General features: G+C 38.4%; 1 protein-coding gene across 2 annotated transcripts in view; it reads right to left on the bottom strand.

The window, feature by feature from the left end:
• CAPN7 (calpain 7) overlaps positions 1-17,125 on the bottom strand; it is a 51,949-nt gene that overhangs the window by 26,743 nt on the left and 8,081 nt on the right. For both annotated transcript variants that reach the window (XM_027549136.1, XM_027549143.1), the window contains exons 3-8: positions 13,557-13,714; positions 11,934-12,001; positions 8,477-8,677; positions 6,628-6,714; positions 2,031-2,157; positions 1,165-1,250 (exon numbers count right to left, since the gene is read on the bottom strand). In XM_027549136.1, coding sequence (XP_027404937.1) covers positions 1,165-1,250; positions 2,031-2,157; positions 6,628-6,714; positions 8,477-8,677; positions 11,934-12,001; positions 13,557-13,714 — 727 coding nt within the window. The remainder of the gene's footprint in view (positions 1-1,164; positions 1,251-2,030; positions 2,158-6,627; positions 6,715-8,476; positions 8,678-11,933; positions 12,002-13,556; positions 13,715-17,125) is intronic.

Raw genomic sequence — 17,125 nt, 5'->3', positions numbered from 1 at the left:
AGAATATTAATTTTATTTAGACATATGGTATTGTCTTAGTAATTTTACAAAAATAAATGTAAGAATATTTGTCTATAATAGACCTGTAATGGAAAAAGAATTTCATCTCAAAGTTTTTATTTAATATAAATAAATGAAGACAGTGTCTTACGAGATCATACAATAGGGCATACATTTCATAATATTCTTAAAAATGCTCATTTTTAATTATATCCTCTAATAAATTTTCTAGTAAGTGGATATATTTTAAACTAGTTAAAATAATCTACTATTGGCTCTAAAACATAAAGAGACCATTTCAGTTAACCACAACTAAGGAAACTGTAACTCTGACATAAAGTTAGCAGAGCAACAAAAGTATCTAGTAAGATACTCGCAGAAACTATCAGTATCAATTTTCTTTCTCAAACTGCATAGGATTTATTTACAAGCTTTGTTTATCCAAGATGGCAAATGACTTGAAACTAAGGTCTGTATCTATTTACCTTTGTTCTTTCAGGACTTAACAAAAACTCAGGAAAAGCTGTACAAAAAAATTATAATGCTTAATTTTTATAATGAATAATTTTAAGCTAATAAAACTTCCAAAAATTGAAAGAAAAAGGATTTCATGGTAACATTTCAGTACATTGTTCTAGCCAACAAAAATATTACATATATTATGTTATACTATATTACAGACCTATATAATGCTGTATTATATATGTTTTATATTAATGTCTTATTTAACCCATTAAAAACATTATCTCAATAAATGATATAAAACTTTGAGACATTTTCCAATAGATATTTTTTTTGTGTGTTGTTTTCAAAATCTGATCCATTTTACACTTATAGCCTATCCAAATTCACTAGCTCATTTCAAGTGTGTAGTATCCACATGAGACTTGTGGCTACTATATAGTACAGTCAAATTATAAATATGATATGATTTTAATTTGACCAATCTCATTTATTTCATTTATATTATTCTAACTATATGTGCATATGTTCTTAGATTGTCTTAGCAAATCCTTCCACATTCACAAACCATCTGCTTGACACTCAAAGGCCGTAACAGTTCTAAGTGATATGCCTTTTCTGTGCAGACAAAGCCTAAGCTTCTATTTCCAAGTAAGAGACAATTCCATGAAAAGGGCTAAAGGGACAAATATAAAATCTTACCTGGTAATCAACTTCTTATTAAATCGTCTTTCATAAGCTGCACTGATGGCCAGTGATGCCACAAAAGAACAATCTGATACTATTGTCTGTTAATAAAAATTATTACTACATTCATTTACTCATGCAATTTCAACATTACCACAGTATTTAAGCATTCCATCTAGAGCCTTTTTATACAATATCTTGACTGCTGCTTGAATAGGAAAATAATAAATAGAAATGCCATAGTGCCAACTAACACATACTTTGTTTGTACAAATCCCGGGAAAAACAAGTATTTCAATTAAGTTACTTTAGAATAATTAAATATGCATGATGTATTCTTACATGAATAAAAGCAAACTCAATTGAATTACATTTTTTAATGACAAAAAATTACAAGCATTTTTTAAAAGTTGGTTAATTACAATATGACAAATTAAAATCAATACACACATCAAAAAATTTGAATCACGGTATTTCAGGAGCATTATTTTCATACTAATGTGAAAAAATCTATGACTGCAAGGCTAATATGTCATTAATAAAGTTTACAATCAAGTCATAGAGTTGTGCTGCCACTGAAGTGTTTTAAATAAGCCCAATACCTTTCTATCTGCTCTATTTATTCTCTCATCAAATATAAAATTCCTATTCTCAATTATTCTCATCTGCAAGCATATATCAATAGAGTGCACAAAAATCTATTTAACTGTTCAAGAGTTATTACATCTCAGTATGTCTAAGTCAAATGCGAGACGAATAATTTCTTCAATCATACTAATGCATACGAATAAATAAAAATCTAAAAAAAAGAGGCAAATGCATATTCAAATAACTTTAAAATGTTAGCTTTTCATGTAAAGTTATACAAAATATATGTTTACCTGCTTTATGCTGAAACTAGACACTGTATAAATCATCGTAGGGTTGTTGGTGAGGTCTTCTGGTCGTACCCACTTAGAAAATGTAGCTTTTTGTTTAGGTGATAATGGTAACTTGCCACATCTATCACTGAGGTGATGATAAAAATTTAATAATAATAATAAAATTAACCTTAAAAAATGACTTAAAAACAAGATTAAATTTCCCAGGGAATTTATTTTGGTATAGTGATCACAGCTATATAGCGAATTCTAAAAACACTCTCTGGTCAAATTTGGCCTTTTACATTTGATCTTGAATCCAACCTGATTACCACCTCAATTTAAAAAAAGGGCACAGATAACTGACAACAGAAGAGCAATTAAACACTTTTATATTTATTTTAAGAATGTAATTTTAGAGTTAAATTTAGCATGGTTATATTCAAGAAATTCAGTTTCAATAAAATGGAGCCATTTGATTCATTCAAAAGAAGCAAGGAAGCTACAGATCTTTATGTTGATTCTTGACAAACTCATCTCTGCAGGACTAATAATGAGAATACCTAGTTACTGAGTAACGCAGAGGTGGCAACAGTGGTAAAGAATCTGCCTGCCAGCGCAGGAGATGCAAGAGATGCGGGTTTGATCCCTGGGTAAAGAATATCTCCTGGAGTAGGAAATGGCAACCCACTCCAGTATTCCTGCCCGGAGCATTACATGGACAGAGGGGCCTGGCAGGCTACAATCCATGGGGATCACAAAGAGTCAGACACGACTGAGCATGTACCCACACACCAAACATGTGCTAGGCATCACACAAAATATTTTACATATTTTATTCATTTGACCTTCAAAACAATTCTATTAGAGCAAACTTTTTAGAAAAAGTTTTAAGTGATCAAATAATCTGTGGCACTGCTGAGCTAAGACACAGAAGAAAGGGTATCTGATTCCAGGTCTTTGGTGCCAAATCCAGCATCTTATCCATTACTCTCTACTCAAAATGTGTAGGGAATACACGTGAAGTATTTCTCTATAATTAATGTACGGCACAAAAGTTTAAGTCTGCCATTCTTCAAAGTGCTTCTAGAGCAAGGGCAACAAATCTGGTTTTGAAAGATTTATAGGATGATATAAGGTGAATGATACGTAACCTGAAAAAAATATGTGTTTTTAAAAACACAATGTTGACAGACATTAGGAACAAGAGGGTTTTGCGGTGATGTGTGATCTGAAAACTCCTGAAGTATTTTTTCTTTTTTTTCCATTGGAAGGACACCTCTAAACCTTTAATAAGCCAGTATTTGCTGGAAATCTCTTAGAGCATAATACGGTATATATAACACTTCTCAAACTTTTTTGGTGATCACCTCATATGTCGCACAGAACCACTAGCATTCTAGGCAGCACTTTGTACCTGTGTAGAATCAGGACCTGACGGCTAACATGCAGTGAGCTGAACGAATTTAGAAGAATCTAAGAACAGCCATCACAAAAGTTTGAGGAGAAAAAATAAGGCTGACTCAAATCTATAATCTAATTACTCAATATTATTAACCTACCAATATGAACCAAATTCAGTAAATCCAAGACTCCTTAACACTTGTTCTCTCAAAAGTCACCACTGAATTACTAAATTTTTCTTAGAACTTTGAAATATTTAAAATACTTTATAATTTATAATACATGGCCAGAAAAGAAAAAAAAAAATTAGTCATCCAATCTTTCTAAAAAAGATTAGATAAAGCTCAACATTCAAAAAACTAAGACCATGGCATCTGGTCCCATCACTTCATGGCAAATAGATGGGGAAACTGTGGAAACAGTGTTAGACTTTATTTTTGGGGGCTCCAAAATCACTGCAGATGGTGATTGTAGCCATGAAATTAAAAGACACTTACTCCTTGGAAGGAAAGTTATGACCAACCTAGACAGCATATTAAAAAGCAGAGACATTGCCAACAAAGGTCCGTCTAGTCAAGGCAATGGTTTTTCCAGTAGTTATATGTGGATGTGAGAGCCGGCCTATAAAGAAAGCTGGGCGCCAAAGAATTGATGTTTTTGAAGTGTGGTGTTGGAGAAGACTCCTGAGAGTCCCTTGGACTGCAAAGAGACCCAATCAGTCCATCCTAAAGGAGATCAGTCCTGGGTGTTTATTGGAGGGACTGATGTTGAAGCTGAAACTCCCAATGTTTGGCCACCTGATGTGAAGAGCTGACTCATTGGAAAAGACCCTGATGCTGGGAAAGATTGAGGGGCAGGAGGAGAAGTGGACGACAGAAGATGAGATGGTTGGATGGCATCACCGACTCAATGGACATGGGTTTGGGTGGACTCTGGGAGTTGGTGATGGACAGGGAGGCCTGGCGTGCTGTGGTTCACAGGGTTGCAAAGAGTTGGACATGAATGAGCGACTGAACTGAACTGAATTTTTCTAACCAAAGATTCATACACTGGGGAGCTTTTTTGCCATCAGTCTGCTATCTTTGAATTTTAAAATGTTTACTGTTACTATTTCTTCTGATTATTCTGTGAAATAATCCAGAAAACAAGAAAGGAAAAATCTTGCCAGTTAGAGCATTTAATTTTACTTGATTTTTCTTAAAATTTAACTACCTTGGTAAGCATTCACTGAGCACTGCCTCGTGGGACACCGTGTAGGGAGATGCTCTCTGTCCTCATGGAGCCCAGGATCCCATGTGCAGGAGAAGCAGAGAGCAAGGGGTCACACACAATGTAAAACCCCAGCTCTGCCAGTGAAGTCACTCACTTGTGTCTGACTCTTTGCAACCCCATGGACTGTAGCCTACCAGGATTCTCCATCCATGGGATTTTCCAGGTAATTAGGGAAGTTACATTTTAATAACTGTTGTAAGACAGTTATAATGTTTTGATAGTTAAAAGACAGTTATATTTTTAATTACAGTGTAAGCATTTTCCCGTGTTACTTAATTTCTTGAAAACTTGATTGTTCATGAGTGTATACAATTCTTTCTAGGGACATTCTGTTGTATGAGCACTAAAAACATGATTTATCTTCATCTGTTACACAAAGATTGGAGCTACAAGTTTGTACTCTACTTGGATATTACCATTTAAGAGCATCCCAGAATAACTGATTCACATCTTCATAAGTAGAATAATACTGCTAATTATTTTTTATATAAATCTTTGACTAGATCTGTAAATACTTTTTAAAATTGGTTTCTTGAAGTGAAATCACTGGTCAAACATTTTTAAAGTATTTGAAATGTACAGCTAAATTATATAATTTAGTATTCAGCAAGATAGTTATTTCCTAACAGTTTATTCTTATTACAAAGTGCTTTCTACAGAACAAGCACCACTGTAAGTGCTTTACATTTTATTAACTCATTTAATCATCACAGTAACACCAGAAGGTAGATGCTATTATTAAAGTCTGAAGCAGATTACAAAGCTTGCATGGTGTCCCAGGGGATATGCCGCTGGACAGCATGGGCCTGCAATCTGTGCCCTTAATGTTAGGGCTATAAGCGTCTTGGATACAAGCTTTCCCTAGATCCAGATCAACCACTGGCATCACACAGGTGCAGGTGCCTGAGTGAAACCTTACGCTGGTAACTTACTGGCCTTGAGATGTCTACCTTCTGCCCATCCAAGAACGACAAACACTAGAAGTGTGAGAGCAGGTCTTCTGTTTTTATAGTCTTTATGTATTCTGCACACAATAAGCATTCAATTCCCTGATGCTTTCCGATAATAAATAGGCTAATGGCAGAAATTTCAAAAAATAAAAGTGTTTTAAAAAGTAAATCACTTAATTTTGCTGCTTAGAGATAACCACTGTAAACATTTTGACCTATCACTTTACATCATTTCATTCTATATATCTATGAAAAAAATAAAATTTGGATATTATATATTTATAATTTTCCATCTTTTAAAATTTTTATATTACAAACATTTCCCCTATATTTTTCAAAGGGTTATTTTTTTGCGGATAACATAATATGTAACAGAATAATATGAACACGCCATTGTTCTGCTATTACTGGATACCAAGTTGGTTTTAATAATTTTTTGCTGTAACAAACACTCTGATAAGCGCTCTTATGATAGACATCTTTGGCCCAATTTTAATTTCCTTAGGATGACTAGAACCTGGGAGTCCTGAAACAATGATTTTAAGGTTCCTGACATAAGCTGCCACTGTCCTGGAAGGCTATGCTAACACCTTCATAATGAACCCTGTTTCTGAACTGGATCTTCTTGTGAACAACAAGCCTGTCATTTCTCTCCACCTTGCATTCAATGCCTTGGCTGACTTGCAGTTCTGTCACAAATTAGATGAATATTTACTCACTGCTTCCTTCTCTTGTACTGGGATCCACGTTAGACACTATGAGCGTAACCTCAGCCTAAAGACGACCCACACGTCCTGTCACCAGGAAAAGGCAGAGGCACTCTTGCCATGTGGTCCCACCTCCTTCCCTCAGCCTGGTCTCTTTTCCAATCAGAATTTTTATTACAAATTTTAATGTTAAGGCTACGGATTTAATTGGACTTAAGCAGATGGCAAAAGTACTGAAAAATTAAAACAATTTTGAAAGCAAGAACTGCAATAGTGCTTACTTACCAGAAAGGCATTGGATAAGCAAAACGTTCCCTCAGATCAATGCTCATGAAAGGAACATATTCAATACCATTTATTTTTGATGTTGTCCTATTAAAAAATAAGAAAAAAATCTAAAGTAAATGTCAAGTCAACCTTAATCACCAATTTTATTTAAACTCCTTAAAATTTAAGTGACAAGGTATGGTATTGTAATAAAATTAAACTGATAATTTCATGTAATGTTAACTCTATTTGAGCAAAATTTTCATGAAATAGTGGAATACCAAAAAACAATTAATCCAATTTAATTCCAAAGTTATGCTTTTGAGACTACCATCCTTTACAACAAAACAACTGTTTCAAAACAGGCTTACACCAGAGGCAATGAAATTGTCCCCAGGACACAAAGCGAGTTGCATCCTCAGCCTAAAGAAAGAAAGCAATTGCCTAGTTACTTGGTTATTTGAGGATTCAAAGGATTCTTGGATATAAATTCTTTATATGTTCTGGTTATGAGACTAAGGAATGGGTAGTGACAAAGAAAGAGGCACATGTATCAGTTACGGCCTCTTGACAAATTTAAGAAATGTGGCTTGTGGCAGCTTTGTATATTCTCTTCCCATTTTCTGTCACATGTTTATTTGTACATATTAGCTATTTCCTTCTGTCCCTTCCCCGAATTTAGGAGGAGTGGCAGAGTAACTTCACAATTTAGCCTCCAGGTAAGAATATACAGTGGGACTATGACTGAATTTGAGGGCTAGTTAACACATGAATAACATTTGTGTGTATCCTCATCTTGAGATGGGGAGAGCTTTTCACTTGTATGGAGGACAGCTGCGTCCTATTAGGTACAAACTCAGAGCTGTTCTGTAGTAGTGTGGCATTTCAAACGTGTAGAAGGGAGCACGTGGACGCTGAGTAGCCACAGTGCTGGACAGGTATTAGCTTGTGTCTCTTTTTGTCCCGCTTTGTGTTGTGCAGTTTCAAAAGCAATTTTTTCTAGGCAGATAGCACCATTTTTTCTAGGAGAGGAACTGAAACTTCAGCAGGAAAAGAGAAAAATGCCCTCAGGTGGCTGCTACAGAGGAAGGAACCGTTCCAGCACAACTACAGGAGACTAACAGAAAGAGCAACTTGACAACACACGCAGCTCTAAGCTGGGTGACGTTCAGAGCCCAGGTGAGGAGCAGCCGCACTGGCTCAGGATGCGATCAAAGGTTTCCACAATCTTGTTCTTTTGCATTTTTAATATCCCCTGGAGCTGCTTCCAGACACTGAGTTGGCTTCCCAGCCCAGGGGTTGGCAAACTTTTTCTGTAAAGGGCCAGACACTATATAGTTTTGGCTCTGCAATGAGGTCTCTGTCACATATCCTGGCTCTTTTTGCTTTCTTTTTTGCAACGCTTTTAAGAAATATACAACAGTATCCAAAGCTTATGGCTGCCCTTTGCTGACCGGCCTAGACTGCTGTTTCAAGGTAGCAATTAGGCCTCTGGTCACAAGGCTGCAGAGGTGATGAAGGGGCAGTTCTACTCTGCCCCTAAAATTATTCAACACTTGGTTGAATACTGAATGTTGAAAATTATTCAACAACATTCAATTAATGTTGAAAATTATTCAACGCTTTGAAGAGTGTTAAGATTTTCAGAAAAAAAAAAAATACATCTAGAGGAAATGCGAATACCAAAATATATTAAGAACAAATTTCAAACATTTCAAGTTGTGACTGTGTGACAGTTTATAATTACATTATAATGGCGTGACACATTACAACAAAGATGTATGACTCATCAAACCTAACAAGCATAACATTATCTGCACTGATGTTAACAAAATTGTTCATTACAACAAATCATAAACCGATTTACCTGAGAACTTCTATTTCTTCTGCTGTGTATCTCTGTCCCTGTGCGTCACATGACTGAGGACTTATAAACGGCTGAGGTCTTTCAAGGAAGGGATTAGTTCCTAGTGGAAAGTGTGTTCTTGTTGGAGGTGGCTTTGGCTTTGTATTTGTTGCCTTGATTTTGCATGACTGCTTCGTTAAAGGCTCGCTCAATGCTTCTGCTCTATAATAGAGGTACAAAAATACCATTCTAGTTTTTCTCCTCACATTTAAGCTCTTCAGAACACAGTATTTACTTTGAGAACAGTCAAGCATCCCTAAGGTAAAATTACCATCTAAAATTCTTACATTCTAGTCAATAGTTCACTACTTAAGCTACTCCCAGAGGTAAGATATTTTTGCAAACATTTTATTGACAACACTAATTTAGCACTTAGAGCATTATCAGAGCCTATGAAAGGTAAGGGGTATATAAGAATGTATAGAACAATCCCTACTCTCAAGGTACTCCTAGGTTTGCAGGGAAAGACAGTTGCATCAGAAGTGGGATGTGAGGCTGGAAGCATTCCACGCAGGTGAATGCACAGCAGAAGTTACTAACTTAATGATAGGAAGAGGGTAAGTCAGGGAGTGTTTTTTCAAACTGACATTTGAGCTGCACTCGGCGTTGAACTCTGAGTTGACCTGGGGAGCTAGGAAGGTTCTAAGTAGAGAGAAGAGCATGAGCAAATGCGCAGATCTGTGAAACAGTGGAGGGAGTTACAGTGATTTCAAAAGAACATAGGGAGCCCCTGTGAACAGTGCACAAGCGAGGAAACGAGGCCAGGGGCAGGGACTGGATCACGGAAGACCTCACTTGGCATTTAAGGGCTTTTGGACTTTGTCCTGTCAAAGAACTAATAAGCTAAAAGACAGAAGTTTTTAATCTGAGGTCCTTATATGCGATTTCGCAGTCTTGTTAACACTCTGAAACTGTATACAGATAAAAATGTCATGCTATCTTCTCCCTAGAGTGTATCCATTCTTCTCAACTAATCCTCACAGGAAGCGTTTGTGACTGACCCGTGTCCCTGTGCTGAGGGCGCACCCAGAGAATACGAGATGAATTACCCACACAGGGAGCAGGGGCCATCCCTGATTCTGACTGGTGACAGACATCAAAGGGAGAAGCTAATGGTATGTCAAGTGCCCACAGCTTCATGAATTTAGAGAAACAAATGATGCTAGATGACAGTAATGAAAAGGAGGGGTGACCCCTATATCTCAAAGCAAAAGAAGGGCTGGGGGAAGCACAGCTCCCTAGTCTGAGCCTCAGAAGGAGATACTGTACTAATTCATGCTGTAACTATGAATGCTGTTGGGGGCCAGAGTGAGGTACTCCGCCCCTGGCAAAGGTCATGAGGAAGGAGGCTCGACATACGCAAAGGCGGGATCGAGCCTCAGGAGTCCCCCTGGAAATCCTCGAGCATCTACCCCCATAACCAGAGCCTGCCTACTTTACTACTTTGTGCTCTCACCTACACCTCTGACTTTACTGCGGGCTGTCCCCCACCACCTCTTTCGGAGAAGGAGTTAACTTAGAGCTCCAGTTAATAAAAACTCCTGGGCGTGACAAGAATGTTTTAACCTACAAACTCCTCTGAAGGTTCTCTAGCCTGCCTGACAGGCTTGTCCGGCCACATGTGATTGCTCACAGCCTCCCAACCGTGAGAGGCACGAGATGCTTTAAACCTTCTAAAAAACAGGTTCTTTAGAGAAGTTAGAAAACTATTAGTATAAGTATAATGGGCTAATTAGAAATTGTATTGGTGAAGGGTTTTTCATTTGTTGAGCCAATGTTTACTGCTAGGTCTTCACATCCCCTGCCCTTACATACATTAATGAATATATAGAAGAAATAAGTATTAACCTTTGATATTAATCATGTTAGACCTTAGGCTAAGTAAATTCTTTCCTAAAACCCACTACACCCTCACCCTATAGGAATGTAACTTTATTTGGGTGGCGTCTGTTTTAAGAATAACCACCCTTGGAGAAAAAAGTGTCCTGGTTGACTGACCACTGTCACAAGGAGGGTCATAAATTGTCAGCAGGCCCCCCTGGCCAGAAGATGATGTAACACCCCTAAGACCTCTGTATACATTTGTGTGAAGCACCTGACTTTAATAAAAGTCAGGACTGCTATCCCCGCGTGACTTTTGTGTAACATCTCAGTGTATAAAAACAGACTCTGGAAAATAAAGAATTGGGATCAGTTTCTCGAAATACTGGTCTCCCCATGTCGCTCTCTCTCACTCTGGCTGAGTTTCCATCTGGAGCACGGAACCCGCCATGCTTACTAATTATGCCCGGGCTTCTAAGATCCGACCGGGGAGGCCTGTGTCTCCTCTCCTTCGGGAGAACGGAAGGACGCCTGCGGCCTACGTAAGTGGTGCGAGCTTCTTGTCTTGAAGTTTTATTGGTCTCCCGCGTAAACCAAGCTACTCAGCCTCTTTTCTCCACTGAATTTTCCTACTGAGCTATCCTCATTCTATTACTCTTTATGTCTTTGATGAATATGTAAATAGTCGCCTAAGCCGTCTCCCCTTCGAATACCCTGGATCAGCCGGGGCTGGACCCCGGCAAATGCCATTCCACTCTTTTCCTTTGTCTATAATGCTTTGTCTGTATAAGAGGTACAATTCTCTTTGTGCAAATATACTCATCTCAATAAATATCTACTGAGCACATACTGGATGTCTGGCACTCTGCTAGGTGCTTGGTTACAGCAATGGACAAAGACAAAATTCTCTGTCCTCATGGAGCTTATATTTGGAGGGCGGGGCTTAGAAAAGACACACACACTGATAACAAATATGATAAACTGATCAATTTTATATGCCTTAGAAAACAGTAAAGAGTTATGGGAAAGAATATTACAACAGAGCAAACAGGATGGAAGAGCCAGAGGAGATTTCAATTTTAAACAGAATGGTGAGCACAGGCCTTAGTGAAAAGCTGACATTCCAGCAAAGAGTTAAGGGAGCTTCACACATGTATGATGTGGGGTATGTGAATGACTGGCTCATTCTCAACGTTACCATTTCTAGTAGTGGCTCTGGAAGGCTCTCTTCAAGCTTTCTCTTCAGAAGTTTCATATTATACAACACAAGGGAAGTCTTCCATTTTAAATACCATAACCGTTCTTAGACACAGCAAAAACTAAGAGAAACATTTCTTGACTGATTTGTTACTTTCTGAGTTTAGAGCAGGGATGAGGACACAGCGATGAATTAGCTCTCTGTTCCCCTAAGGAGTTTACCATCCAATGAGCCAAAATGACATAGGGAAAAAAGCAGCAGGGAAACTAGGGAGGAGCAAATTCACACAGAGAAAGAAGGCAGACTTGCTCTGGATGTCAGGTCTGTTACCGCGAGCTCCGCGTCACACTGAAGTTACACCATATGCTGCGGGGACCAAAGCTGAGGAGCCAAACTCACCTGTCTAGTGCCTGCCGAGCCAGCTGCTTCAGCTTATTTTGCAGAGTTTTATCAGCAGTTTCATAAGACTTAAGAAAAAGAGAGACAGACATTCTGAAGCATAATTATTAATCTGCTTGATCCATGATATTTCTAAGCAAGAAAAAAATTTTACAATGCACATTATACTTCTAAAAATTATGAGAATAAACCAAGACACTTTATTTTTATCCTTAAAGGTATCACTTAAAATTGTGTTGAAACTCATCACTGAGGTAAACCCTAGGACCACTTAATGTGGACGGTGGTAAGTGGGACACAACTGAAAAATCTCAGTGTGGCAGAAGGCTGGGCGGCAGGAGCCCCGGCAGAGCAGGGTTACCGCACCAATTGAAACAGGTCAGGAGAAGACCTCAGAACTCCACTTATACGTGGAGTCTAAAAGCAAAACAAATAAACAAAATAAACCAAATGCAGACACAGAGAACACATTAGTGGATTCCAGAGGGGAAGGGGAGGGGGCTGGGGATGGGCAAAATGGGAGAAGGGGGCCAGTGCACGGGATGGAAGGTAACCAGACCTGCGGTGGTTATCACCTTGCTGCGCGTGCAGATGTCGAATTATAACGCGGCACTGTTCAGAACTAAAACCAAACCCCCAGCACTTACCAGCAGTCTCAGGTACCTACAGATGTGAGGCTAGATGGTTCTTCTGGATAAGAGACCTGGGACAAAGAGCCGGGCCTCGGAACAATACTGACAACCCCACTCTCTACTGCCCCACACCCTCCTATCAGTGCACTACTCGCTCTTACGCACCGGATGACTCTTTGAGCTGAATGCCTGTCCTCAGGGAGCAGTAAAAATCACTCAGCAGACTCCACACTGTAAATTAATACAGCTCTCCAGAGCCACTAACTGATTTCTTAGTGTATCAAACTGAATAAAAGGGGGAAGAGCTTTGTTTTTTTTTATTATGACGAACCAAATTTTTTTCCCTTTTTAAAAAAAGTTGAAGTATAGTTGATTTACAATAGTTTCAGGTATAGAATAGACTGATTCAGTTATATCAAATTCTTTTCCATTGTTATTGTAAGATATTGAGTCTAGTTCCCTGTGCCACACAGTAGGTCTTTGTCATTTATCTATCTCATATACAGTAGTGTGTATATGTTAATCCCAAACTTCTAATTCATCCCTCTCACAGGAACTTTATTTTAAATTCACAGATTGTGATGAATTCTTCCTGTAATAAGTTAATTTTAGTTACAGGAGTGTAAGATGGTCAAAAATGCTACCTGTAATTTAAAAAACAATTGCCAAGTGATTCAATTAACACTGTCAAATTTTTAACAAGGTGTTAAAAATCCATTATTAATTCTACTCTTCATTAGCTTTTTTTTAAAACTGATTTTTGTATTGGGGTATAGCCAATTAACAATGTTGTGACAGTTTCATGTGAAGTCATGGGACTCAGCCACATATATACACATCCCATTATCTTTTAATGAGGAATAACTTAAGTTACATGTATAATAACAGGATTTTTTTTTTTAACGAATTGTTACATAAAATTCACTAGTAAGGGGAGAAATTTCTTAGGACAATTCCACCAAACTTAACTTGTAACTATTATTATACATACGGTTTTCAGACAGAGATCTACAGCTTCTGTATACAGTTCTATAGCATCTTCAACATTCCCTTTTTCATCTTCGTCAAAAGCTTGTGTCACGAGGAAATGGGCACGCTCTAAGTCCAACTGATGTTTTGATTTCAAAGGATCCGCACTCTTTGACTGAACTAGGATCAGAAAAAAGCCACATACTTATATATACATCCAGGGAACAACATGTCATTTTAATATACTCTTTACCAAAATTCTGTAATCCTTCATGTAAAAAACTTAACGAGGTAAAAAGAAATCTTTAAATTTTCCCTGAACTCCTCTCTGTCCCTACCAGCACTTTTCATCATTTAAAAAAATAAAATGAACATTAGCGTTCTCCCCCCACAAAAAAAGACTGAAACTTAGAAAACACTAAATCTAAATAAACTCAGTCGTGTTCTAAAGTTAATTTTTTTTTTAGTACAGACAATAATTATATAATCTATTAGGCCTTGATGATAAAATTCATGCTGTTTCCTATTCATCAGGGTCCAGAATAAGCCATATTTTTATTGCTGTTTGACGTAAGTGCTTCTGTTTGTTTTTAATATAAAGATACATATCCATAAGAGACTTTCATCTAGCATATATAAAGATCTCTTATAATTCAACAACAAAAAGACAAATCCAATCTAAAATGGGTGTGGTGATTATGTCATCAACCTGTGTCAATTTGATTGGCTCAGAGGTTACCCAGTTGTTTAGCTAAGCAAGATTTCTGGGTAGCCTCTGAGGATGCTTCTGAATGAAATTAGCATTTTGAATTGGTACTAAAAGCAGAGTGCCCTCCCCAATGTGGGCGGGCATCACCTAACCCACTGTGGGCCTGAACCAAGCAGAAGACAGAGGGGGAGAACCTGCCTACTGCAGGACTGCGGGAGCTGGCACACGGGTCCTCCCTGGCTCCTGGACTGCAACTCACACCATCAGGCCCCCTGCTTCTCAGGCCTCTAGACTTAGACTGAACCACACCACTGGCTTTCCTGGCTCTCCAACTCGCAGAGGGAGTGGGACATCTTAGCCTCCATAACTGCATGAGACAATTGCTCATAATAAATCTCTGTATGTACACCCTACTGGTTCTGTTTCTCTGCAGAACCCTGATTTATATCATGGGGAAAGAATCTGTATAGTCATTTCTCCAAAGCAGATATTCAGATGGCCAGCTGGCACATGAAAAGATGCTCACCATTTGCTATCAGGGAAATGAATATCAAAACCACAATAAGATGCCATTTTATCCCCACAAAGATGGCTAAAATAAGACAGAAAGTAACAAGTGTTGACAAGGCTGTGAAGGAAAGAGAACATTGCCGGTGTAATTGTAAAATGGTAGAGCCACTGTGGAAAGCAGTTTAGCAGTTCCTCAAACTTAGACATAAAGCTACCATGTGTGTGCATGTGTGCTCAGTCACTTCAGTCATGTCCGACTCTCTGTGACCTTATGGACTGTAACCCGCCAGGCTCCTCTGTCCATGGGATTCTCCAGGCAAGAATACTGGAATGGGCTGCCATGCCCTCTTCCAGGGCATCTTCCCGACCCAGGGATCAAACCTGGGTCTCCTGCAGTGCTGGTGGATTCTTTACCACTGAGCCACGGATATGCCCAAAGCTACCATATGACCTAGCAATTCTACTTCTGGGTTTCAAAAGAACTGAAAACATATGTCCACACAAAAACAGCATTACTCACAACAGACAAAAGGTGGAACCAAGCCAATGTCCACCAACTGATGAATAATAGATAAATAAAATGTGGTCTACTAATACAATGAAATATTATTCAACCATAAAATGAAATTAGACACTGATACACGCTACCACAAGGATAAATGCTTAAAATATTATGCTAAATAAAAGAAGCCAGATACAAAAGGCCACATACTGGATGACTCCATTTACAATAAATATCTAGAACTGGCAAATCCATAGAAACAGAAAATACATTATTGGGATTAAAGATTAGCAGGATTAGTAGCTGCTAGGGCTTAGGGACAGTGGGCAGAATGTGGTCCACTGGAGAAGGGAATGGCAAACCACTTGAATATTCTTGCCTTGAGAACCCCATGAATAGTATGAAAAGGCCAAATGATAGGATATTGAAAGGGGAACTCCCCAGGTCAGTAGGTGCCCAATATGCTATTGGAGATCAGTGGAGAAATAACTCCAGAAAGAATGAAGGGATGGAGCCAAAGCAAAAAGAATACCCAGTTGTGGATTCGACTGCTGATAGAAGCAAGGTCCGATGCTGTAAGGAGCAATATTGCATAGGAATCTGGAATGTTAGGTCCATGAATCAAGGCAAATTGGAAGTGGTCAAACAGGAGATGGCAAGAGTGAACGTCGACATTCTAGGAATCAGCGAAATAAAATGGACTGGAATGGGTGAATTTAACTCAGATGACCATTGTATCTACTACTGTGGGCAGGAATCCCTTAGAAGAAATGGAGTAGCCATCATAGTCAACAAAACAGTCTGAAATGCAGTACTTGGATGCAATCTCAAAAACGACAGAATGATCTCTTTGTTTCCAAGGCAAACCATTCAATATCACAGTAATCCAAGTCCATGCCCCAACCAGTAACACTGAAGAATCTGAAGTTGAACGGTTCTATGAAGACCTACAAGACCTTTTAGAACTAACACCCAAAAAAGATGTCCTTTTCATTATAGGGAACTGGAATGCAAAAGTAGGAAGTCAAGAAATACCTGGAGTAACAGGCAAATTTGGCCTTGGAATACAGAATGAAGCAGGGCAAAGGCTAATAGAGTTTTGCCAAGAGAACGCACTGGTCATAGCAAACACCCTCTTCCGATAACACAAGAGAAGACTCTACACATGGACATCACCAGATGGTCAACACTGAAATCAGACTGATTATATTCTTTGCAGCCAAAGATGGAGAAGCTCTATACAGACAGCAAAAACAAGACTGGAAGCTGACTGGGGCTCAGATCATGGACTCCTTATTGCCAAATTCAGACTTAAATTGAAGAAAGTAGGGAAAACCACTAGACCATTCAGGTATGACCTAAATCAAATCCCTTATGATTATACAGTGGAAGTGAGAAATAGATTTAAGGGCCTAGATCTGATAGATAGAGTGCCTGATGAACTATGGACGGAGGTTCGTGACACTGTACACGAGACAGGGATCAAGACCATCCCCATGGAAAAGAAATGCAAAAAAGCAAAATGGCTGTCTGAGGAGGCCTTATAAATAACTGTGAAAAGAAGAGAAGCGGAAAGCAAAGGAGAAAAGGAAAGATATAAACATATGAATGCAGAGTTCCAAAGAATAGCAAGGAGAGATAAGAAAGCCTTCCTCAGAGATCAATGCAAAGAAATAGAGGAAAACAACAGAATGGGAAAGACTAAAGGTCTCTTCAAGAAAATCAGAGATACCAAGTGAACATTTCATGCAAAGATGGGCTCGAAAAAGGACAGAAATGGTATGGACCTAACAGAAGCAGAAGATATTAAGAAGAGGTGGCAGGAATACACAGAAGAACTGTACAAAAAAGATCTTCACGACCCAGATAA

Source organism: Bos indicus x Bos taurus, chromosome 1, assembly GCF_003369695.1.
Source record: "Bos indicus x Bos taurus breed Angus x Brahman F1 hybrid chromosome 1, Bos_hybrid_MaternalHap_v2.0, whole genome shotgun sequence".
Taxonomy (NCBI): domain Eukaryota; kingdom Metazoa; phylum Chordata; class Mammalia; order Artiodactyla; family Bovidae; genus Bos; species Bos indicus x Bos taurus.
The sequence above is the reverse complement of the archived record's forward strand: the minus strand, read 5'-3'. Positions and strand labels throughout refer to the sequence as shown.